Source organism: Lampris incognitus, chromosome 6 (genome assembly GCF_029633865.1).
Source record: "Lampris incognitus isolate fLamInc1 chromosome 6, fLamInc1.hap2, whole genome shotgun sequence".
Lineage (NCBI taxonomy): Eukaryota > Metazoa > Chordata > Actinopteri > Lampriformes > Lampridae > Lampris > Lampris incognitus.
Genome location: NC_079216.1, coordinates 12,788,148 through 12,814,561, shown reverse-complemented (window position 1 = coordinate 12,814,561; position 26,414 = coordinate 12,788,148). Strand labels below are relative to the sequence as shown.

Below are 26,414 nucleotides of genomic sequence, written 5' to 3'. Positions count from 1 at the left end.
AAGTGTCCTTGAGCAAGACACTGAACCCCTAAATGCCCCTGGTGAGTTGGTTGGCGCCTTGCATGGCAGCCTTCGCCATCAGTGGGGTGGCACAGTGGCCCAGTGGTCAGCACTGTTGCCTCACAGCAAGAAGGTCCGGGGTTCGAACCCCACAGGCCACCCCGGGTCCTTTCTGTGTGGAGTTTGCATGTTCTCCCCGTGTCTGCATGGGTTTCCTCCGGGTGCTCCGGTTTCCTCCCACCATCAAAAAGACATGCGTGTTAGGGTTAATACTCCTGCCTGTGCCCCTGAGCAAGGCAATGGAAAGAAGAACTGGAGTTGGTCCCCGGGTGCTGCAGCTGCCCACTGCTCCTATACAATAGGACGGGTTAAATAGAGAGAACACATTTCGTTGTTACCTGTACAATGACAAAAATAAAGTGGCTTTCTTCATCTTCTTCTTCATCTTCATCTTCTCCTACTACTACTGAGATTGGTGTGTAAGGAATGAAATTCCGGAATTTCCTAAGCAGACATTCATTAGTGATAAATATGGGCTTCTAAACATCTGTTTGACAACACACACACACACACACACAGACACACACACACACAGGGAACTGAAACATTTTACGTGCAACATACTGTGTGACTTGTATAGTCTCAGCCACGCAAACCAAAGTGTATATACATTAATAGGATATTCCTCAGTTGTGAATATTCCACTCTGTGTATTGGGTCCAAAGAATACTCACATGCTTGTTTGAATCAGCATGTTATCAAGTTACAATCCTTTAAGACTTCACAAAAGGCCAAGAAACTAAGAAGATTTTCTCCGCAGATTACAATGACCCACAAAGAGGCTTGGTAGACTCAATTAAAATATGCCCGAGGTTATCCATGATTTCACTCAGCCAGGACACCTCGGATTGTGGTATGTGAAAGATGGGGCCTGTATGTTCATGTTATGTCCTGGGTACCACGTTAACCTGCAACCGTCGGGGTCGTCGGCGACTAAACCGGCACCCCCTCTTCAACCCTTGGGTTGTTGTGAGGAGGGTACTACGGGACTAAAAACAAAACCTGTCAAAGGGCGGAGGAGTTCCTCTGTGAACCAATGGCCATCCATACCTGGAGAGGAGATAGGGACCACCAGGTACCCCCCCTACTGAAACACAATGATGACCCAACCTGTTGAGGCTGTGCTCCTACAACCTCCATAGGTTATGGAACTGATGACGATGTTCATGTAATATACTATTTAAATGTATTGTTTGGCTCTAACGAACATAAATGGACACTCTTAATATGCTGCATGATTCTGTGCTTCCTCCACCCCGGCCAGTCATGTGCTCCAAGTGTTACACGTTTTATAGGTCACTGTTTGGGTAGAAGCGCCAGCTCAGCGAGTCAATGTGCATTTGGAGAGGCGCACAACGAACTATAAACAGGACTGGGATATCATGGCAGGTTAGCAGGTTAAAGGGAGATTAGGGTTTTACAATCATAATGTCGTCGGTTCAACCCCAGCTCATAACCTCTCTCTCTCTCTCTCTGTCTTTCCATTATATCTGTCATTCTCGTTATGTCCTGCTTTAAAATGAGTTTTGGGCATCCAGCTGGCATGGCGGTCTATCCCGTTGCCTACTAACATGGGGATCAGTGGTTCGAATCCCTCTGTTAGCTCCGGCTTGGTCAGGCGTCCCGGAAGACCCAATAGGCCGTGTCTCCGGGTTGGAAGTCGGATGTGGGTATGTGTCCTGGTGACTGCACTGGCGCCTCCTCTGGTCGGTTGGGGCGCCTGTTTTTTGGGGGGAATAGCGTGATCCTCCCACATGCTACACGTCCCTGGCAAAACTCCTCACTGTCAGGTGAAAAGAAGCGGCTGGTGACTCCACATGTATCGGAGGAGGCGTGTAGTAGTCTGCAGCCCTCCCCGGATCAGCAGAGGGGGTGGAGCAGTGACCGGGATGGCTCGGAAGAGTAGGATGATTGGCCGGATACAATTGGGGAGAATAAGGAGGGTGGGGGGGCTCCCTTCCAAATGAATAAATAAAATAAAATAAAATGAGTTTCAGCATACATCACTGTTACAAACAACAAACCCCAGGAGGTGTGTGTGCATATGTTTGCAGGGTTGATGTTTTCTCTTGTATAGAACAACAACAAAACAAAAAAAAAGAAAAGAAGAAAATCCAAGCTTACCTCTCCCTTTCAGATTGTGGAAAGGCAGCTGGAGGGGGGGAGGATGACGGCGAGGCAGAGGCCGGCTGGATCGAGGGTGCCGCCATCCTGCTGTCGGTCATCTGTGTGGTGCTCGTGACGGCCTTCAACGACTGGAGCAAAGAAAAGCAGTTCCGGGGCCTCCAGAACCGCATCGAGCAGGAGCAGAGGTTCACAGTGGTGCGCGGTGGACAGGTCATCCAGATCCCCGTGTCCGACATTGTGGTCGGCGACATCGCTCAAGTCAAATATGGTAAAAAATAAATAAATAAATAAATAAATAAAAACTAAACCCAGCTGCGGAGTGACGGCTGGCCTTGCATGTAAACGAACTTCCTGTGTGCTTGCAGGCATCGTCAATTACTAGTCTGTCCAATCTAAAGGGAGATCGATAAGACATTTATATTGCATGTGTATATAATGAGTGACATTTCTTACAACCGGCTCACCTTAAGTTCGCCGTGCTATTTCAGTATCGATCTGCCGTAACAGAACTGAACAAACAGGTTGATAAGAGCAGAAGGAATATGCGAGTTGTTGTGGAGAAACCCATTTAGCTGGTTGAAGTGCTGCTTTTCCTGTGTCTGTGTCTAAGCTAGAAATAGAACTTTTCAGAGATGGTCTCACTTTTCTAGTCATCATCTACTTGATCCAAACAATAGTGAACACGCACTACCTTGTGGAAAAATTACGTTGTGTGTGTGTGTGTCTGTGTGTGTGTGTGGTGGGTTTCAGGTGACCTTCTCCCTGCTGATGGAGTGCTGATTCAAGGGAATGATTTGAAGATTGATGAAAGCTCTCTTACTGGTGAATCAGACCATGTCAAGAAGACCTTGGACAAAGACCCGATGATGCTTTCAGGTGCTTCACTCTCCCCTGATTAGCGCCCACATTTCAGGGGAAATTGTACCTACTCTCGTACCCCTTTTCCACCGAGGCAGTTGGAGGGCTGGTTCTGAGCCGGTGCCTAATCTCGAATCAGTTCTTCACGTTTCGACAGCCAGAGAGCTGGCTCTCAGTCAGGAAAACTGGTTCCAGAGCGGCGCCAACTCCTTGCTGGGCTAGAAGAAAGAACTGCCTACGTCAGGGAATGGGGGTGACCAACAATCAGTTCATATCAAAGTTGATAGGAATCAAATGGCTTTATTAGCACATACTTTATTTGATCAACTTTGACGGAGCGAATTTGAAACCCCAACATTAATTTTTCCGCATTTAAAAACCTAATTTTAGTATAACTACCTGGAATCCTATGCCTAAAAATACATCGACGGACCGAAGAGTTCGCCTCTAGAAATATTGATTAATCAAGGAAACCCTGGAAATTTCAGACCAATCACCCCACAGGAGCACAAGGCAGATAACCAAGCGTTCGGTTAATTTTATAATGGACATTTGTGTTATGATATTTAAACAAATCATCCATCAACAGGGAAATAAAAGCCTCTTGTCTACGAGACTGGTCTCTTGAGAGAGCTCCAGCCAGCTCACAGCAGGTCTGTGGGCGTGACTGGACGGCTGCTCGCCAGTTTGTGGAGCTTCTCCACTCCGAAAACATTGGAGCAACATTTTGATTCACCATGTCTGTGAATGTTCTCATTCATCCAGGTCATGGTTATCCAAAGGAGTTGAATTAAGTGCAACTGGACTTGGTATATATCCGTGAAGACGTTTCGCCTCTCATCCAAGAGGCTTCCTCAGTTCGTGCATTTCTGACTAGACCAAGCTAGTCTGACATAGTCTCATCACCAGCCAGTCAGACTAGCTTGGTCTAGTCAGAAAGGCACGAACTGAGGAAGCCTCTTGGATGAGAGGCGAAACGTCTTCACGGATATATACCAAGTCCAGTTGCACTTGATTCAACTCCTTTGGATTGATTCACCATCAATTTTTGTCAAACTGCCGATATTTGAAATCTGCACCGTTGATTTCTCGCCTCAAAAACTCTCAGACGTGAACTTAACGATGAAATTGTACACGAAAATATAAAAAAAAAAGAAAAATCTACACAGTTGATCTTGGTTCATCTACGGAGACGTATACAGTGACGTAATGATGTGGCTCTGGAACCAGCTTTAGCCCATGGAAAAACGCAAACCGGTTGAACCAACTGCAAACTGGCACCAGCCCACAGCTAGAACCAGGTTCAGGTTGGTGTAAAGGGGGGTAACAGTGACCTGTGAGCTACTGTCCTGGTACTCATGTCAACCAGTTTTTTCTAAATATACAATTAAGTCCCCTCAAACTTTGGTGACCACTGTTCCTCAAACAAAGGTAAAGTTACTTAAGATTCAGTATGTGAGAATATGTATGTTTTCTACAATGCGGGCCGATATTCGAACGCAACTTCTCTACGATGACCGTTAAATCTGTTCATGTCTTTGTTATTCAGATTAAGGCAGGTTTGCTTTTACATGAACCTCTTTGTTTAAACACTTAAGCAACCATACAGGAACAATACATCCTCTCTCAATGGTTGCCTCTCTCTCGCTCTCTCTCTCTCTCTCTCTCTCTCTCTCTCTCTCTCTCTCTCTCTCTCTCTCTCTCTCTCTCTCTCTCTCTCTCTCTCTCTCTCTCTCTCTCTAGGCACCCATGTCATGGAGGGTTCTGGGAAGATACTGGTCACAGCCGTAGGTGTCAACTCTCAAACGGGAATCATTTTCACCCTCCTCGGTGCCAGCGAGGAAGGCGACGATGAGGACGAAGATGACAAGACTGAGAAAGATAGGAAGAAGAAGGAGAAGGAGGAAAAGAAGAAGGAAAAGGAGAGGAAAAGGAAAGAAAAGAAGGACAAGAAAAGTAGGTGGAACCCTGTGGGCGGCCAGTGTCCCTTCTGTGTGCCTTGAAGAGGGGGGCCGCACCTGCATGGCGATGTCTCGTGTTTTGAGATCAGTTAATTACATTCACACTGCCATTTTCACGCTGAATATTGAGTGGTTGATCTAATCTTGATTGACTTACAATAAAATCCAACCTTGGAATAAAAGAAAGATATTAGGTCCAAGTTCCTAGATCATCGAACATCGCTGGTATCAAAGAATTTGAATTTATTCAGCCATTGCACAACTGTCAACTTAAATTGTGAATGTATATGAGCAATAAATGTAAGCCGTTACTGGAAAGGAGATTAGGGTAATATAATGCTGTCGGGATATAATATCATTCTATGCATGAGATCATTGCATCACTACAGTTCCCAATCACTTGAGGTTAACTTCGTTTCCCCTCACACAAAGTCGGTTGTCAGCAACAGGTCATTTGATTTTGGCCAATGTATGCAGAATTTTACATGAATAATTCACAATGACTACAATTTTCGCCATGACCAGGACATTTCAAGGTCATGGACGGAACTATATTTACCGGTTTGACCATTTGAGGAACTGAGGATGTGGCTAGAGTAGCTGGAAACAGCCGGGCTGCACCTCGGAGTTGAATGGCGGTTGTCTTCTCAGCTCATTATAGACGAGGAACTAGGGAGTTGATTTCTGCGCCATTGCACTTTATCGCCTCTTATTTTGCCTGTATAAGTCAATCCTTATGTATATATCTGAAGATTGTTGTTAAGTACACCGAGAGAGCCATGAAACCGGAGTCAAATTCCATGTATGCGCAAACCTACATGGCCAATAAACACAGTTCTGATTCTGAGGAACCTGAGGGAAGGTGGGAGTACTTTTCATAGTTTTGCCAGTCCCCACCTGGCATAGACACGACTGATGAACTCATCGATGAATATTTATGCTACCTGTTTTCCCAGTACATATTAATTAATGACATCTTGTTCTGTTGACTGGCTTGACAGAAGAGTCGTGCACAGCTTGTGTTGACCATCCACTGTACATGAATATGCATGAGAACTGCAACAAACTAGGAAGACTCATTACAGCATGGTGTCAACCTAACAGAGACAGGGGGACAAAGAGAGTGAGAAAAATAATGAGATAGCGATGAGAGAAGTGTGACTTGGGAGAACAGTGACCTGATATTTTCTTTTATCCACGATGGATGACACCTCTCCAATCATTGCCAAATGTATACTTATATACTTGTTTGCTTGCGGAACATGTACTTGTACTATTGCTGCTCGGTGGTTGCCTATTACCCTGGGACTTCCATGAAAGTGATATGGGTCAGTACAGAGCAATACAGGACCTGGATATCCCTGCCCCAGTCTGTTTCAGGCGATTATCATTTACAATCCTTGCCCATGCTGCAAAAACAAAAAAAATCTCCATTTCAAGACATATTTTAATCTTGCAATGTATTTCGAAACTTTTTTGAATATACTTTTTGATGTGTATGCTTATGGGGGTGATATATTTTTCCATGATTTAGTTGATCTGGAAGAAAACACAAGAGGTTTTAGTTAGCCACTTAACGGTATTATTCTCTTCCTTAGAGCCAAGCTGAAATCCTGCACCCGTTTACAGTTTGCTTTAATTTTACATAATTAACACGAAGACTTTTGTATAGCCATTCTCTAATTTCACTAGAGAGAGCAAAGTGAAATGTATCCTTCTCATGCACATGTACTGCAAAGTCGGTTAGCACATCATGCTCATCCTGAGAATATCTCCAAAGATTTCATAAAACAGATCAGTTGAGCGGCAGCTGATCCTGTTCTTCGGCATTCTGCACACACGTTTATATCCCATTAAGTGTGTATTGGGATCCTGTATAGGTCAACTGGTAGAGCACTTAGTGATACGGCAGCATATGCCGTGAGCATGGCACTGTTATTGTGAAGGTTGGGGGTTCGGTATTCACCGGGCCACCCACTGATGTAATATGATGCGGGCATTTACCTGTAAACTGCTTCGTGTCCTTTGGATAGAAAAGCTCAATAGAAATGCAGTCATCTTTTCACTGCAGTAATTTTTTTTAAGTTACAATTTTTTTATTTTTTTTAAATCTGGTCCAGAGCTGGAAGTTTCATTCTGTTGGGTACCAGAAGATTGAAGATTTGTCTCTGGTATCCAACAGAATGAAACAGTTTTATTGCTTTATTTCTGAATTTTGTGAAACAGCATGACTCACACCCTATTTATATTAGGAACACTAGCTACCAAATGATTTGTGCCGTGACCTCAATAATGACTGAGTGTTCCACCTTGATGATTTGAAGGCAATACTGCCATTTTAAAGCCTCTCTGACATTGTATGGAAGGGATAAAGCAATACAGCATGGGGAATTTACACCTCTATTTCTGTCATGACAGGTCCCTTGTGTGCTGAACTGAGTTGTCAGATAACTCTTGTATCACACCTAAGGGTTTCCTGTGCATCATATTGAATCTCTGTGTTACTAACACACGGCACGACATGTACTGAATCCATTCTGTCTTCTTACTTCTGCAGACAAAAAGGACGATAGAGGAAAGAAGGGTAAGCATATAATTGTTTCTCCATATTATCATGTATGATCACAGTGTACCCTATATAAATGGCCATTGTGTGGTTAATCAGTGCATTGTGTCAAGCACAGTGGTGGCAGTGTGGAGGATTAATACAAACCACCAGCCAGTTGCTTATAAACCGTGGTTGGTAGCTTTGTCTCCTCTACCAGCCATCGTAACCAGTAGCTGACCAGTATTTGGTGGTCTTATTCTGCTCTGCGAATGTACCTGTCGAGGGAAATAGTGAAGCTGGTGGATTATTTGTAAGATGCATCAACCAAAGTGGGCGATGAAATGATGTTGGCTGTTTGAATGGGTGTTTAAAGCGGCTGTAGGCAACTTTTCAATGTACCCCCTAGAATTTTTTATTGTTTGTACCGCTGTCGTAAGGACAACCGGATCACTTTTTACTAGTAGCAGACTGTCCAAAGCGAGAAACAACCGTAAGAATCCCAATTTGAACTAGAAACCCCGATCTCAGCGCTATGATAAAGGCAGAGTGAAACATCCGGTAGTGTTAATAAGTAGGCCGGTTGTGTTACTTACTGATCCAGTAGAAAGAATGACAACTGAATGTCGGTTTGGAACCCTCTCAAGTCCCGGGTGTTGTATGAAACTCTGTTTCGCCATCGAGATTTGTTTCCCCCTAGCCAGAGTTCAGTGCAACACTGGGGATGCTTGATTAACCTTAACCTAACCTCAACCTAACCCAGGGGTCGGCACCCTTTCAAAACAGGCCTTTTTGGCCAAAAAGAAAAAGAAAAGCAAACTTTCTGGAGCCGAAAACATATTTAAGCCTTATAATGAAGGTAACAGCCTATTAAGTCTAAGTCAGCCCATTAACATTACTAATAGGTCTAAAAGAGCATTCATTAAGTTTTGCTACTCTGCAGTGGGCTATTTATGATTATCTGGTACTTTAACTTTACATTCCCATTACAAAAATACCATGTTTTGTTGCATTTATGAAATTATAGTGCCACAATAAAGAAAACTGTTTACCTTTTTTTTGTTATTTGTATTGGGGGATGTTATTACCAAGAAAACACAAAACTGAACTAAAGTCGAGTTCAGTGCGAGGTAATCCTGTTCTTTTTTTCCTCAGCCACATACAGCAATCAACCCCCGGGCCTGAGCATAAAACACAACAGCTAAGGGCCATTCAATTCATTGACAAAATCAGAACTTACTAATGCTGTTGCAAAATAATAGCCTATTATTAAAGGATAGGGTTCTCAGCCGTTTAATGATTTCTATTTCTGAACGTCACTGCAGATCCTCTTGATATCTGTGAGGCAGGAGCCATATTTGGATTATGTAGTTCATGGTTGAGGTAGGGAGACTCAAAACTAGCCACGGCTATGGAGGGTCAGCAAAATTTAGAGGGAAAGGCGCCGGCCGTAGACATAAGCTATGACGGACATTTTAGTTGACCAAATGTTAAAGCTTTTTTTTTTTTTATTCAGTGTATAGGGTACACATTTTTACTACTGGAGAATGTAAGACTCACTTTACAATGATGAAGGAGAATTAAAATGTCAAAAAATAACCGTTATTCATTTCATCGATTTTTCTTTTTTTTGTGTGTTAGAGCCACTGGAGAGGGGCAAAAGAGCCGCAGGTTACCAACCTAACCTTAACCTTAACCTTACCTTAATATTAACCTAATGCTTACCTCTTAACCTAACCGTAACCGATTGCTAACCTGTTTCCATGCGAACACTTTCATCTGGCTAGGGGGGAACAGATCTCGACAGGGACAGAGTTTGACACAACACCGGAGCTCATTCCATCCAGTGAATGCCTGTCCGCGGTTCACTCTTGTTTTACCTCTGTTTTTGTTACCCTCCCTTTTCACCTTCTTTGCACTCTCCATCAGTGAGGTTCTTTCTCTCTTGCCGGGTAGTTTCCACTGTCACTTTGGTTGTTCCACCGTCTACTGGGGATAGCTACCAGGGGGTCTTTAGAACACAGTGAGTGCATAAATTCTTATTATGGAGGGCACCCATTGGATCTGAACCTCGACTCTGGTGCCAAGCTTTAATTAAGACTCAGAGGCTGTTTCTTTTAAGCCTTACTAAGACCTTGAATTTAAATAGCTTTTACATTTTTAAGAATCCAAACATAAATAGCATTCAAAAGCATTAATGCTTAAAAGCACACACGTACAGGCGCGCGGGAAGGTATTTTAAGTAGGGGGGCTGCCGACTAAAACGAAAAGTATTGTGGCGAGCCGGCGTGGAAGAATGAGTCGAGAGGCAGAGATCTCTTTTTTAATCGCAACTCCCATGCCCCATACACCGCACGACCTCGGGAAGGCTCTTTTATTCACACCAGCCAGGACGAACCAGAACTGACAAGCGTGTAATGACCCCCCCCACACCCCACGTCCCAAGTGGCGACGTCCCCAGTCACGGTCCTACAGTCAGTTAGTCAGTAAACGGTCTCCTACTTAGTCTGAGTCGAACCCCCCTAAACAACAACACAAGAATAACCACAACATGAACACCACTTCATTAAAACACAATTTTATATCTAACATGAACAGTCCCATCAGCCATTGCGCTCCCCCAGCGCAGAAGCGACCGCCTCCCCCGGTCACTACAGTATGATGTCGTTGTTTTGTTTGTAAGATGTGTGTGTAGCAGATTTGGAATGGAGTGTTTACTCACTTTATTATTAAAAATGTAGGTAACACTTTAGTATGGGAAACATAAAAAAACTTAATTACTAGTGAATTAGTAATGATCAAGATGTCACTTTAGTATGGGGAACATATGCTAAGTAACAAAAACTTAATTTACAGTAATTGAACACCCCCCACTTGTAGTTTTGTGTTTTGTTATGTAAGAACAGACCATATTCATTAAGTGTTAGTAAGGGAGAATAACTCTTCTTGTGGTACTACCACCTTATAAAGTCCATACTAAGCAAAGCATATTGAGATGGTACTACTAATAAGCAATAATTCTGAGGTTATAGAGGGAAAACTCCTAGTTAATGGCTTACTGGTTGTATAATAAGGCCATGCAGAATAAGGCATTAATGAGTACATAATAATGACCAATTAAGAGCTAATATGTTGCTAATTTGCATGCTAATAAGCACCTAATTAATGGTGACTACGTTCCCCATACTAAAGTGTTACCAAAATGTACATTCCACATATTTGATAGGTCGCGTTTATCCAAGAGACCCAAATGAGCATTTGCTCTAGCTTTAACCTAGCTCTTGTTTTTGCTTTGGTTGTGCCACAGGGACGTGTCCCCGGTTTCCAGGTTTGAGCTGTAGAATGGGTCACTTGGTGACTCTTTCAAGCACTGATGACGTGCTGACGGACTTTTGAATCATTAATATCACGAATGTTGCAGAGATGATGCTGTGCTTTTGTTAAGTCATTGCTGTTTTAGTTCTTGTTTGTTTGTTTGTTTGTTTTTTTTGTCTTTTGTACTTTCTCATAATGGGGATAGCTACCAGGGAAAACAAAAGCGATAACCTCTTCCTGTTTTGGTTGCGCAATGGTTGACGCACTTCCTTTGTGAATCGAGCCTTAATTTTCCCGCGAGAATTATACCCGGACTCTGCGTATAACTGTAGTGCACCGACTTCCGGTTTCTACAGCAGCGGTCATACCAGTTTCCTGTTTGTTGGCGTGTGCTGTTGAGAGTGGCATATTTTTCGTGATGTATGCAAGATTTACAATGGATAAATGTCCAGGGCATGCACAGAAGTGTCGACAAACTTTCACCTGCACCTACCAGCAAACGTGTGAAACGTTTTCAAGTTGTACATATCAAGTTACGTCCCCAATTACGTCCGTCTGCTCATCCTCATAATTGTGGACGTAACTTGATATGTACAACTTGAAACTTTTCACCCGCTTGCCATTACACTGTACGATCAGCATTTACTTCATAATGATAAGTTAAAGCAAAAAAGTTGTCTACTGCTGCTTTAAATTGGTAGTGATGAGCCAGATTAGGTCTACTTTAAACAATGCTTTTTTGTTCTACTCAGACTTAATGTTTCTTCAGGTATTCATTATTCAGTGGTGTTTGTATTTAGTGAAGTGTTGCCTTTTTTTTCTTTTTTTTGGCCTCTGACCCTCTCTGAGTGTTTACTTTACCGTTTTTTTACCTGCTGGATACCAGTGCATACTTTGGAGCAATTGTAAGGCACGAGTTGTCCTTGCCAAAGTAGATGTTGTGTTTTTTACGTGTATATACTGTCGATTAACTCAAGTCTACAATTATGTAGTAGACAGAATCTTTCCAAAACAGGCAAAAACGTAAAACGCTGTGCACCATATAATTTTTCCTGAGATAGTCCCTCTTAGCAGGAACCATTGAAATAAACAATTGCAAATTATTAATGATTTTAATTTTCATGGATTAGCCATTGTCTTAAACATGCCAGCAATAAAGACTGTTTGCAAATAAATCTTCAGGACTTCAGCATGGCTATATTAATGTTAATATCAAAATAATGAATCATCTCAAATTAGAAGCGTTCGATGATTTGAATTACCTGATAATATATTCATGGACGACACTGATAGGATTTTGTTTTCCAAAAAATTAGATATTCAACATTTTTGAATGCTGATCGATGGTTTATTAGAAAAAAATATTTTTATAGCGTAGGTTGTAAGGCAGGTAGGTATGCTCCTGTACGTCTCCTGTGGGGCCATATGGTCATGAGTGTGTCCCTGTGGCCTGAGCAGCAGGTGCTCCTGACTCCGTTCATGGTGATTAGGACCAAGGAGATTATGGGCCTTAAGCTTGGCAGCTGCTTTTTTCCCTTGCCTGCCTTTCTTGCGGTTAACAACCTCATTTACAGTACTCGGATCAGTGCACCTACAGACACCAACACACATGTATACACGCAGGCACACTTGCAGGCGTGCTGTGACAGAGAGTGTTCATAGCCTTCATCCAGCTTCATTGAGCAAATAGTCCTGTGTGATTTTTGCAGTGGGTTTTGTGAGTGTGACGAGTCCCTGGATGCGTTTTGGGATGAAGGCGGTTTGGATTGGCTTGTAGAGAATGTCAAACAAGAAAGAGCAATAATCCCCAGACTTGGATTATGGACCAGAAGCCAAACACCAGCCAAGGCCACTGCTGGATGTGGACTAGCCTGGTATAGCACCCCCTATCAGTTTCCATGCAACGTCAACATGATCCCCGCTTTCCAAATACTGTGCCATGCTCTGAAAGACAGTCTGCATGCCATCAGTCCGTCAGTTTCAAGGGCAGGGTTCATTCGAGGTTTGGCCAGTTTTTTGTTTTTGGATATATTTGCACAGAAAACAGACAAATAGATGTGCTATGATTTAACAACTGCACCATGTTCAAGTAACTTCAAGTAAGAACACAAGTAAGACAATGCATGCACTTGAAATGTGTAATTGCCCTTAGTTTAGACATTTTCTTGGAAAAGGTGGTATGATTAATTAACAAGGCTGACTAAGCATGAGGATTCAAGAAAGATGAATTCAATTTGGATTAAGTTCAATTATTTCACCAAATTTTGTTTCACCAAAGTGTTTTGCATCTTATAATTTGCCAGCACATTCTCCCTGGACCTCACAGAAAAGCTACACGCAAGTAGAAAAGCCCCCATGTTCCTGCGGGTAGTTTGTAAATCAAGGGGCTGTTGGCAAAGAGATGGCCTGTCAGGGCTGTGGCAGTAATTTCTGTTAAATGCTGAAAAAAAGGAGCTTTCATTTGCCATACACAAACGTTTGTAAACGGAAAATTTTAATTCCATGTTTGTTAAAAGTCCCCAATGTACAATGCAAAGAGTAAAATAACATAAACCAGTGGAATGATGCAGTATTTTATTTCATTTTTATTTTGGTGGTGGACGCAACTCACAGAGGTTGCAATGCAAATAATTCAAAAGGAGCAAAACACAAACTCAGAGCCACAGCAGTCCTAAGGGGAAGGAAGGACCATGAGTGGTGCCACAGCAAAGCAATGAGTCAAATAAACAGAGCTCTGCCGTCATTTTGCTTTTGGACAACCTAATTAGGTCTGATATAAAAGAACATCAAAATAAATCTATTTTGGTTTTCTCTGATTAAACGAAAATACTCAGGGGAACCTGCTCCTGAACTTGAGAATCAAACACAACAGATCGCTACATAAGTGTATTCAGTATAGAAGCTAGACTTCACCCGAATCCCTTTCACAAAAAAGCCATGCTCTAGATCTACCTATAGCACCACAAACTCAATGGCAAGCTGCAGAAATCTGCCAGAGTGATGAGCATGGCCAGCTGTTGTAGTCATCTGGAGATGCTTGATCTGAGGATACACCTCATAAAACAGGAGCCAACCATGGCTGACCTCAGCAGGAGCAACCTTTGCTGATGATGACATTCGCTGCTGGGATCCACTCGTACTGTAATACTTTATTATTTATCATCATAATCTTGATTCCTGTGAAGGAAATTGCACTTTTGCGTCTGTCTGTCACACTGGGTGTGCTGCTGGTTTGTCTCTTGAAGCTGATTCCACCCAAGGTGTTACTGACATCAGCTTTGTGGTCTTGTCCCATTTCACTGGACAACAAATTTTGTCAAATGTTTTGCTTCCTGAAAAAAAAAAAAGAGAGATTATGATAGACTGCCTACTATGTCCTGTTGCCAATCCTGCCTTGGTGATTGTACGTTTTATTTTTGAGTGAGAGTTTTATTATACTGGCTGCAAGCTAATTTCCCTGTAAGGGACAATAAAGACACTTTGACTTTGACAATGACAAGCTGAACACAAAAATAATTACAAACTTGCTGTATCACGTAGGAATTTGGAGAAACATTGAAATAACTTTTATTGAATTTAACATGTTTAATCGCATAATGACGCTGACACATTGGGTTAGTTCAACTGAGCTTAAAATGTTTTGCAGCTGATTTTCGTTTGTGCTCAGCATCTGGTGTCTCTCGTGTCAGTGTCCAACAGTAGTCGGCCATCATTGATGGATTCCAGTTGCCCTGATACCTCTTTTCCATGGTCGCAATGTCCTGGTGAAACCTTTCACCATGTTCGCCACTGACTGCACCAAGATTGGCAGGGAAGAAGTCCAAGTGTGAATGCAGGGAATGAATTTTCAATGACGTGTAGCACTTCATGGTTTTGTATGCTTGAAGCATGTTGTCAAGCAGCTCCATGTAGTTTGGTGCTCTGTAGTTGCCAAGGAAATTCTCAACAACATCCTTAAAGGCCTTCCATGCTATTTTCTCTGGCCCCACTAGCAGGTCTTCTAACTCCATCACTGATGACCTGTCTGATTTGCGGACCAACAAAAATGCCTTCCTTAATCTTGGCATCAGTTATTCTTGGAAACGTCTGTATCAAATAGTGAAATCCATCACCTTTGTTCATTGCTTTCACAAAATTTTTCATCAATCTGAGTTTAATATGAAGTGGTGGCAGAAATATATTTGCTGGGATGACAAGTGGTTTATGCACCCCACTTTTCTACGCTGGAATGAAATGCTTACGGAGCGGCCAGTTATTTTTAATGTAATGGGACTCTTTAGCATGGCTATGCCATTCACAAAGGAAACAACAGTGCTCTGTATATCCAAGCTGCATTCCACCCCCACCCCCCCTTTTCTCCGAATTTGTACTTGGCCAATTACCCTATATTCCAAGGTTTCCCGGTCGCTGCTCCACCCCCTCTGCTGATCCGGGGAGGGCTGCAGACTATCACATGCCTCCTCCGCATGACTCCATGTGGAGTCGCCAGCTTCTTCTTTTCACCTGACAGTGAGGAGTTTCACCAGGGGGATGTAGCGCGGGAAGATCACACTTATTCCCCCCAGTTACCCCTCCCCCTTGAACAGGCGCCCCGACCAACCACAGGGGGCGCTAATGCGGCGACCAGGACACATACCCACATCTGGCTTCCCACCTGCAGACACAGCCAATTGTGTCTGTAGGGTTGGCCGACCAAGCTGGCGATAACACAGGGATTCGAGCAGGCGATCCCTGTGTTGGCAGGCAACGAAATAGACCGCTACGCTACGCCCATAAGCTGCATTCCTAGTAGCAGTGCCAATACTTGTAGATCACCACAGATGTTCCAGTCGTAATGGATGTACTGTATGTGTTTCAACAACAGTTCCCTGTTGTTGTAGGTTTCTCTCATGTGTACTGCATAGCCAGTGGGTACTGAAGGGTGGACTTTGCCATTGTGTAACAGGACAGCCTTCAGACTTAACTGTGACGAATCTATAAAAAGACGCCATTGTTTTAGGTCATGCACACAACCCCAAGCTATTAACAACCCATCAATGTCAGTGCAGAAACAGAGGTTGTCAACCTGCGTAAAGACGTTTGTCAAATGTTCTTGACGGCTCCGAAAGCTGGAAATGTTTTGTACCTGGTGACAACAAAACCCATCCTTGCAATCTTGAACCACGTAGTTCTGCTTTAGCTTTTGACAAATCGAAGTCCCTGACCAGGTCATTTAACTCTGGCTGTGTTATCAGATAAGGATAACCAGACGTAAAGGGTTCAACATCTGGATCAGTGTCGTTTTCCACATCTGGTTCATGCGTTGTGGCATCTTCATCTGCCTCATCTACGCTCCATGCCTCTGTTGGCTTCAGGGCTGGCAAACTGTCCTCATGTGGCACTGGTCTCATGGCTGAAGGCAGATTGGGGTATTCAATAAATTTATTTTTAGTAGAGAAGCCAGTTACACTGGTCAGACAGAAGTAACAGTCCGCCATGTGACCCTCCTGTCCTCATCATATCATTGGGACTGCAAATGGCATTAACTTCGGAGTACCTCTGAGCCAAGCTGTCAGGTTGACTACACGTGTTGCACAACAAATGTGAGGAGCCCAGGGTTTCTGTTGGTCGCCAATTTTACATCCGAAGTGGCGCTCATAGGCTTTCTTAATAAGTGCAGTTATGGTGCATCTTTGAGCCTTAAGCGTACACTCGCCACAGATGTAACAGAATATACCGCAGCTGTTGCAACACTGACGAGACATTTCTGCTGTATTAAATCTTCCTGAAGACAGTAAATCCTATTGTTAAGTATACTCACTATGCTATTGCCTGAAGAACATGTGCATCAACATGCATCCAAACAGCATCTGTAAATGTGAGCAGCTTTTATAGCCTGTCTACCAGCATCTAACCTGGCTAAGCATGGCCAGGCATACCTAAGACATGTGCATAACACCTACACTGTGCATGCCCAAGCATGCTTGGACTGACCAAAAGAGCCTGCTTTGTGGGCAATATACTAGTAGACTGAAAATATGATGGGAAATCACAAAAATAGGTTATATCTACAAAACAGTATGTGTTAGGACAAATTTAAGGTGATTTTCTTGATCAGCAGCCCAAAATCCATAAAAGACACCCGAAAGTGTTCAGGAAGCAAAATCTTCATTGTCCAAGTAATCGCTCATGAACTGATTCCCCCACTTCAGGTACTGTAGTGTAAAATTCTACAAAAGTGGGAATTTTAGAGGAAAGGAGGGTAGGTATTGGGTAGTATTGTCATGTTATTTTGAATACAGACTACCAGAATAATGGCCAGATTGTAATAACTGTATATAACATGATAAAGGAATAGGACTAAATGGTGGTTGTAGGTGTATTGCAGCTTAGTAGTTGGGCTATGAGATGAAACAATAATATATTCTATCTAAATGTATTGGTGATGGTTTCAGGTCTTATGCTGTATATTGTTCCGTCTAGTTGAAGACATATTTATGGTACATGCACACACCATCCCACCCATGACCACACTTCTAATCTGTTATGGTGTTTCCCATTTGTCTGTTTGGCATTTTCTCGTTAAACTGTTTTCTTCCTCGTTGGATTTCGTCTTTGTCTTATATTGATCTCCCCTATCTGTTTTGTCATGTCCAAAGAAATGAATTTAACTGTTCCCTCGCTATCTGAGAGATAATCTGTGTCTCCCCCCTGGCAGGTAAAGACAAGTACGGAGCTGGTGTGGAAATGCAACCTCTCAACGAGGACGGCGAAGGAGAGAAGAAGAAAACAAACTTGCCAAAGAAAGAGAAATCGGTCCTCCAGGGAAAATTAACTAAACTAGCCGTGCAGATCGGGAAAGCAGGTATGCAGGAACAGCGTGCTGTGAAAATGTGGACCTTTATTTTTTTTTTTAAGAGATGTTGAATGAAGCATTAAGTCTTCAAACAAATGGAAAATTCTGCCCGTGGGGTGAGATAATTTCATTTGTTTTTAATGCATATAAATTTGTTACAAGAATTATGAAGTTTGAATTTTGATGCAAGTGGGGTGACCTGCCTTATTCTACCCTGTTTTGTAACACTCACTTGTTCCTAAAGAGACATATTGAAACACTGATGACATTATTTGGTTACATCTTTGTCATACATTTGTTACACATACATGGGCGGCATGGTGGCCCAGTGGTTAGCGCTGTCGCCTCACAGCAAGAAGGTCCCGGGTTCGAACCCCGGGGTTGTCCAACCTTGGGGGTCATCCCAGGTCATCCTCTGTGTAGAGTTTGCATGTTCTCCCCGTGTCTGCGGTGGGTTATCTGGGGGTGCGTGTTAGGGTTAATCCTCCTGTCTGTGCCCCTGAGCAAGGCAATGGAAAGAAGAGCTGGAGTTGGCCCCCGGGTGCTGCGGCAGCCCACTGCTCCTAGCTACACAGCTAGGATGGGTTAAATGCAGAGCAGAATTTCCCCACGGGTATCAATAAAGTATATCCAAATCAAAATCAAAAATAAATGTACCGCTGTGGCTTTGAGCCATACACCTCATTAGATGTTAAACCAATCCCTCAAAGACTGGCTGAGGGAATGCCAGAATTTCCGAGAGGCTTCCGGTCCGGAATTTTGATTTGGCTAAAAAAGCTAATTTGTTTTCAAATAGTATTAATACTTATCATTACCCTTACTTTTGAATGAGGTACAGCCATAACAAACAAGGCTATGGACAAAACAATTCTCGGTAATCTTTATTCTCTGCACTTTCACAATGCAACAGTCTGCAGTGGTGATGGATCACTAGGATCAGTCCTCCACAGTTTGTGAGGCTTCACGGTCTCTACCCGCTAATTTAAGTAATGGTCATATCGGCTGAGATGGCCAGCTTCTGCGTGGTGTGAGTAGCAAAAGAATAAAGGCTATTATGGGATGCAGCAGAAGCATGTTTTCTGTCATCCTTGCTGTGAGAGGAATATAATAGCAGAGGGTCTTAATGTATACATCGCTTTTTAGGTATGCTGCTGTACAAATAGTGGCTCTTTGTAACAAGAAGACATTCGCCTTCAAGTAGAGATTAACATTTTGTTAAATATTTCCAACACTATCGATAAGAGCGGGTATTAAAACATCCATGTAATTTGTCAAGAATTGTGTTTGTGTACATATTGTGTACTAATAGCGTCACAGCTTATAATGTTTGTGTTTTTCATGGTGGCTCTGTCATGGGCTACAAAGGCCATCTGGGTTTGTGTGAGCTATAACTAACTTAGCAATGTTTTCAGTGTCTTTTACGCTTAGTATCATCAATTTTTATAATCTTACCTGACACTGAAGACAGCCGGTCCCTATGCTAGCCATACCTACTTTTTATTTGGCTTCTAAAAGTTACGTGTCTGGCTCCTGTATACTTCGGCCTGGTCTCCACACAGATACGGTTACATCCCATTCATACATGACATTAGTTTGATGGGATTTGACAGTAAAAGTATGTACGTGTGGATAACCTACTTAGCTATACTTTTTTTTGTAATTGTGGCCAGTCATAGTCACTTGTCTTCTTTCTGTCTTTCTCTGTCTCTTTATTTATCCGTCCCCCAGGGCTGTTCATGTCTGGTCTTACTGTCATCATCCTGATCTCTCTGTTCCTGGTTGACAACTTCTGGATCCAGGGTCTGCCCTGGATCAACGAGTGTATGCCGGTTTACGTCCAGTTCTTTGTTAAGTTCTTCATCATTGGTGTGACAGTGCTGGTGGTGGCTGTACCGGAGGGCCTGCCCCTTGCTGTCACCATCTCATTGGCCTACTCTGTCAAGGTACAAACGCAACACTTACAGCACCCTGTTCTGTGGTATCTCTGCCATACAGAGCACATTTTGATGGATGTTTTAATCCAAAGGTCTTTAGAACACAGCGAGTGCGTAAATTCTCATTACGGAGGGCACCCATTGGATCTGAACCTCAACTCTGGCAGCGTCGGTGCCAAGCTTTAATTAAGACTCAGAGGCTATTTCATTTAAGCCTTACTAAGACCTTGCATTTAAATAACTTTTACATTTTTAAGAATCCAAAACTAAATAGCATTCTAAAGCATTAATGCTTAACGTCACACACGTACAGGTGCGCGGGAAGATGTTTTAAGTAGGGGGGGCTGCCAACTAAAACGAAAAGTGTTGTGACGAGCCGGCGGGGAAGAATGAGTCGAGAGGCAGAGATCTATTTTCATTCGCAACCCCTAAGAGACAAGGGACGCTTTCATGAGTGACTGTAATGGTAGAACATTTTGTCACCCACCCCTCTGCAAACATCCAAGCCAAGATTCTAGGTAGGCTCATGTCCTAATTTAATAATTCAGGGAATAGTTAAATCAGATCCTGTCCACTAATAAGTGTCTGCTGTAGGGATGACCTTATCAGGAAAGAGTTTTTGCCTTGACACTGAATCCATGATCAGTAACTAAATGACCTACACTCTTCTGTCCCCCTTCCTCAGAAAATGATGAAGGATAATAACCTAGTCCGCCACCTGGATGCCTGTGAGACCATGGGCAACGCCACGGCAATCTGCTCGGACAAGACGGGCACGCTGACCATGAATCGCATGACGGTGGTGCAGGCCTACATTGGAGACCGCCACTACAGAAAAGTCCCAGAGCCTGACCTCATCCCAGGCAAGATCCTTGACCTGCTGATCCTGGGCATTGGAGTAAACTGCGCCTACACCACCAAGATCATGGTGAGTCTTAAAAGTAGTCTCCATTGAGGAAACGTTAGAAGTTGAGCATTTGGCTCAGATCACAGTCAGTGTTGGAAAAGCTCTACGGCCGCTCGGCTGTATCTTTAATCATCACTTAACCTCCTTCATTTTGCAACATGGCAAAAAAGTTTTTAGGCTTTGAGCAGTTTCTCACAAAAGTTTAGAGATTCTTGTCAAGAAAAATATTTGATGAACTCAAAATTGATTAATATGAATTATCAACGAAGAATATCGGGCATAATGGGCAAACTTTTAGCCTGTATACACCAGCCATAGTGGCAAATGGATAGCAAAACATACCACTAACTTTTAATATTTTGTTGGTCAAATATCAGAATCAACTTTATTGGGGCATCCAGGTGGCGTAGCGGCCTAATCCGTTACCTACCAACATGGGGATCTCCGGTTCGAATCCCCTGTTACCTTCAGCTTGTTGGGTGTCCCTACAGACATAATTGGCTGTGTCTGCGGGTGGGAAGCCGGATGTGCGTATGTGTCCTGGTCGCTGCACTAGTGCCTCCTCTGGTCGGTCGGGGCGCCTGTTCAGGGGGAAGGGGTAACTGGGGGGAATAGCGTGATCCTCCCACATGCTACCTCCTCCTGGAGAAACTCCTCACTGTCAGGTGAAAAGAAGCGGCTGGCAACTCCACATGTATGGGAGGAAGCATGTGGTAGTCTGCAACCCTCCCTGGATCGGCAGAGGAGTTGGAGCAGCGACCGGGATGGCTTGGAAGAGTAGGATGATTGGCCAGATACAATTGGGGAGAAAAAAAGGGGGGAACCCCCCCCCCCAAAAAAGAATCAGCTTTATTGGCCAAGTGTGCTTATGTATACAGGGAATTTGACTCCAGTTTACAGCCACTTCTGGTCCTTGCATATATCACTCACAAAAAAAGAAAAACTAAAAAGAAAAACAAAATGAATAAATGGGATAATAAATCCCAAAAAAAATAATTTTTAGAATAGGAGAGCACATCTGAACAATGGTTGCTTACCTGCCAAAGTGGTTTCTGGAGTAGATCAATTTACTCGCCTCATTCAAATTAACCCTCATTGGGCCCTTTTTTGTTGCTAATTTTCCCACATAATTCCTGGTTCCTTTCAGCCTCCGGAGAAGGATGGCGGCCTGCCACGTCAGGTGGGCAACAAGACAGAATGTGCCTTGCTGGGCTTCTCGCTTGACCTGCGCCGTGACTACCAGACCATCCGCAATGAGATCCCAGAGGAGAAGCTGTTCAAGGTTTATACCTTCAACTCTGTTCGCAAGTCCATGAGCACCGTGTTGAAGAATGCTGATGGGAGCTACCGCATGTTCAGCAAGGGAGCGTCTGAGATTTTGCTCAAGAAGTAGGTTTCCTACAATAAATGCCCTGTTTTAATTTTCAAAATAGACGAGGCTTTCAGGAATCCTTGTTGAGAAAATGGGTACATCACATGCACAGCATGTACTAATGCAGACATTTGAGAAATTGATCTAAAATTGATAGGTTGCATTCTTTTTACTTAGAGCCATGTTTCCTGTTGAATTGTCCTTGAGCAACACACTGAAAACCAAGCTGCTTAGTTACTCATTGAAAATCGCTCCAATTAAGAGTAATCTGACATACCTAAAATGCATTGTATTAGAAGACAATGCATCGTACCAGTGGACGGCTCCAACGTTCATCCTGTATATCTCAATTCACCCTGTCATCTTAATCTAAAAATTGTCTGTTACACAATGTACATTTCACTTTGCAACGTGGACCTGTTAGAAAACCTACTTACTCTTTGGTCTACAAGACTACATTGATTATGTGGATGATATTCCAGAGTAATTCACAGTAAATAAGCAGTTAGCAGATCAGTATTCTTCAGGACAAATTGGCTGTTTCGAGGAATGAGCCTGGGACCATCTATCTGACTGTGGGATAGTTTCTCTGGCCGGCTGCGTGGCATCTGTGCAAACTGTCAAAGTGGTGATGTTCTGGGTGTCCGGGTAGCATAGTTATTCCCTTTCCTACCAACATGAGGATCGCCGGTTCGAATCCCCACGTTACCTCCGGCTTGGTCGGGCGTCCCTACAGACACAATTGGCCATGTTTGTTGGTGGGAAGCCAGATGTGAGTATGTGTCCTGGTCGCTGCACTAGCGCCTCCTCTGGTCAGTCGGGGCACCTGTTTGGGGGGGAGGGGGCTGGGGGGAATAGCGTGATCCTCTTATGCGCTACGTCCCCCTGGTGAAACTCCTCACTGTCAGGTGAAAAGAAGTGGCTAGAGACTCCACAAGTATTGGAGGAGGCATGTGGTAGTCTGCAGCCCTCCCCGGATCGGCAGAGGGGGTGGAGAAGCGACCGGGATGGCTCGGAAGAGTGGGATAATTGGATGGGTACAATTGTGGAGAAAAAAAAGGTGGGGGGGGGGAGTGGTGATGTTCCCTCATGTTACTTTTGTCCCCCATAAAGCTTCTCCCCTACATTTTAAAAATGACTGTAGAAACTACAGCCAGTCACAGGTTCAGGGGTCTCCATCAATAAATCAAGCAGCACACATTGTACCTAAAGGTGCAATGGATCGGGCTTTATTGAGCGCAAGTTAAGATTGAACAAATAAAAAAGGTAAACATTGCCAGAGGATAAGAGATTTGTGTGTTTAGATAGTGAATACAAACACGAGTTAGGGTAAGGTTTGAGTTCATGAATGTATATGTGTGAGTGGGAAGTGTCTCGACCAAGATAAACACATGTATTAAGGGAAGGCGAGGGAGTTGGGATTGACTCCAGTCGGGTAAGGCACAAGTGAATGTCTGCCTGTGTAAATGTTGATGGTGAATGGTGGGACTGGGGTGGTGTGTCAGCGCTGTTTGCTCTACTGCTTTGTGTACTCTTGTTTGCCAATTTCAAATTCAGCTAAAACTCAACTCTGTATTCACAATGCTTCAGGTGCTGTAGGGTCCTGACAGCCAGTGGCGAGGCGAAGGTCTTCAAGCCACGGGAAAAAGACGACATGGTGAGGAATGTGATCGAACCCATGGCATCAGAGGGCTTGAGGACCATCTGCCTGGCCTACAGGGAGTTCCCCCTTGCTGACGGGGAACCCGACTGGGACAACGAAACAGATATACTCACCGGCCTCACCTGCATCTGTGTTGTGGGCATCGAGGATCCCGTCAGACCTGAGGTAGGTTGTACAGGGCCTGAAAATAACCGCAGCATATTAACTCTAGTCACAACCACAAAGTCAAGTCCCACCCACTGTTATAGGCTAAAAACTGATCTTTTAAAGCCGCACTGAATGTCCCCCACCCAACACAGAACGATACCCCCTGCACACTTGAGTTGCCCCATGGATTTCTGACCTTACTTCTTTCTAATTATTCTTTCCCTTGAACACTTGTTGCATAACTGTTGCATGGCCGGAGGAGTTTTTAAAGGGCACCTGACCTTTATTGTTGTTTGCAGTCTTGGTAAGCTGCTAATTTTAGCGTATTGAGCTGAATATGCTACGAAGACATTGTAAGTTGCTCTGGGTAAGGGCATCAGTTAATTGCCCAGAATGTAAGTGAAATGATCTGTTTGCCCAAGTAGACATACAGCTGAGTAAAGGAGTCAAGTTTTTGATGAATTTCTTCTTGAGGTGCTTTTTAACCTGTTAGGGTATGACAGAGAGCTTTAAAAAGCAGCACAGTACATTAGGTGTAGGAGTGGTAGGGTTATTTTGGGGGTTAGGAAGACTGTCACATCACTAAGATGACACAGGTTTGATTCCTACAATACAGATTTCATTAACAAACCTGTAGGCATGTCCTTGAGGAAGCCAATGAAAACCTAGTGTATGTCACTCTGCTTCAAGAAGAATTAAGCTATTGTTTTAAGCCCGTCTCTGTCTACTCACACCTAGCAGAAGGACATAAAGGGGTGTAGATGTAGAGGACAGTGATGGAGGTGTCCATGTAAAAGGATATAAAGCGGGGGGGGGGGTTGTTTGGGTAGCATAGCGGTTTATTCCATTGCCTACCAACATGGGGATCTCTGGTTTGAATCTCCGTGTTACCCCCGGCTTGGTCGGGCATCCTTACAGGCACAATTGGCCATGTCTGCAGGTGGGAAGCCAGATGTGGGTATGTCTCCTGGTTGCTGCACTAGCGCTTCCTCTGGTTGGTCGGGGCACCTGTTCGGGGGAGGGGGAACTGGGGGAAATAGCGTGATCCTCCCACGCGCTACATCCCCCTGGCGAAACTCCTCACTGTCAGGTGAAGAGCGGCTGGCAACTCCACATGTATCAGAGGAGGCATGTGGTAGTCTACAGCCCTCCCTGGATCAGCAGTGGGGGTGGAGCAGCAACCGGGACGGCTCAGTAGAGTGGGGTAATTGACCAGATACAATTGGGGAGAAAAAGGGGAGGGGGGGGAGAAAAGGATATAAAGGGGTGTAGATGTAGAGGACAGTGATGGAGGTTTCCATGTATAAAGGCTATAAAGGGGTGTAGATGTAGAGGACAGTGATGGAGGTGTCCATGTATAAAGGATATAAAGGGGTGTAGATGTAGAGGACAGTGATGGAGGTGTCTATGTATAAAGGATATAAAGGGGTGTAGATGTAGAGGACAGTGATGGTGGTGTCCATGTATAAAGGATATAAAGGAGTGTAGATGTAGAGTACAATGATGGAGGTGTCTATGTATAAAGGATATAAAGGGGTGTAGATGTAGAGGACAGTGATGGAGGTGTCCATGTATAAAGGATATAAAGGGGTGTAGATGTAGAGGACAGTGATGGAGGTGTCCATGTATAAAGGATATAAAGGGGTGTAGATGTAGAGGACAGTGATGGTGGTGTCCACGTATAAAGGATATGAAGGGGTGTAGATGTAGAGGACAGTGATGGTGGTGTGGGTTGGACTGAAGTGTTGCAGTAGAACATCTAATTTCAGCTTCTCACCAGTCTACTTGGAGAGTTCAGCTGGCTAACACCGGTGTGTTGCCTTTATACCCGCCTCATATTTTGCACGCTGGACCCCAAATGTCGCCTACTTCTCGTGGGTCTATGTGTTTTTTTGTTGCCCTCACATGACATTGTCAGTGTAGAGGAGGTTGATTGTTATGTGCGTTTTCCCTTCGAAGAAAGAGACAGCGTAGATTTCTATTGTCACGCAGCCATGTGATGGGTTTTTTGTTGTTGTTTTTTTTTTTAATTCATTACTAAGAGAATCACTCTTACCATCCAAGGACCATACCAACTTGTTTTCAGCTCAAAATTTGTAAAAAAAAAATAAAAAAAAAGTTTACTACCCCAGTAACTCACTGTGGTTGAGAAATAAGTAAGGACACCGCGATTCTGATACTGGTATCGAATATCGGGTCGATACCACGTTAAAGTGGAGTATCTGAATCGGATATTTGACCCGAAGACTAAAATCTGATACCAAAAGCCACGAGTAACATGCCATACATAAAACCAAAATGACTTCATTTCCTGCGTTTTTTGGTGCATGGAGGCCTGTAATTCTTTAATGGTGGAATAAAGAAAATGTTTTTTATGACAATTGGTTTTTCCCATTGACCCCAAACCAATAGTCTAACACTGCACTGTTCGGCACAATGGATTGGACTTGGTATCGGCCGATACTCTCAGCGCTCCTTTGTCTTTCAGTTGTGCTACTGCTGTTTCACGACTTCCGTGGTACTTTTATAACCCCCACGCTTCACACGAAGTGGATATAAAAAGTCGACACACCCCTGGTAAAATGGCAGCTTTTTGTGATGTAAAAAAGAATGAAACCAAGATAAATCATCAGAACTTTTCCCACCTATAATGTGAACGTGTAACCTGTAAAATGCAAGTGAAAAACAAA

The 26,414-nt window shown here is 43.6% G+C and overlaps 1 protein-coding gene across 11 annotated transcripts in view; it reads left to right on the top strand.

The window, feature by feature from the left end:
• atp2b1b (ATPase plasma membrane Ca2+ transporting 1b) overlaps window positions 1–26,414 on the top strand; it is a 50,391-nt gene that overhangs the window by 8,402 nt on the left and 15,575 nt on the right. For 2 of the 11 annotated variants that reach the window (XM_056282716.1, XM_056282709.1), the window contains exons 3-10: window positions 2,198–2,455; window positions 2,938–3,063; window positions 4,789–5,001; window positions 17,564–17,710; window positions 19,430–19,644; window positions 20,321–20,563; window positions 21,690–21,931; window positions 23,505–23,742. In XM_056282716.1, coding sequence (XP_056138691.1) covers window positions 2,198–2,455; window positions 2,938–3,063; window positions 4,789–5,001; window positions 17,564–17,710; window positions 19,430–19,644; window positions 20,321–20,563; window positions 21,690–21,931; window positions 23,505–23,742 — 1,682 coding nt within the window. Of the gene's footprint in view, window positions 1–2,197; window positions 2,456–2,937; window positions 3,064–4,788; window positions 5,016–6,007; window positions 6,012–7,563; window positions 7,591–9,557; window positions 9,575–14,677; window positions 14,693–17,563; window positions 17,711–19,429; window positions 19,645–20,320; window positions 20,564–21,689; window positions 21,932–23,504; window positions 23,743–26,414 lie in introns of all 11 variants that reach the window. The other 9 variants (XM_056282711.1, XM_056282708.1, XM_056282712.1 and 6 more) reach the window with 9 other exon arrangements.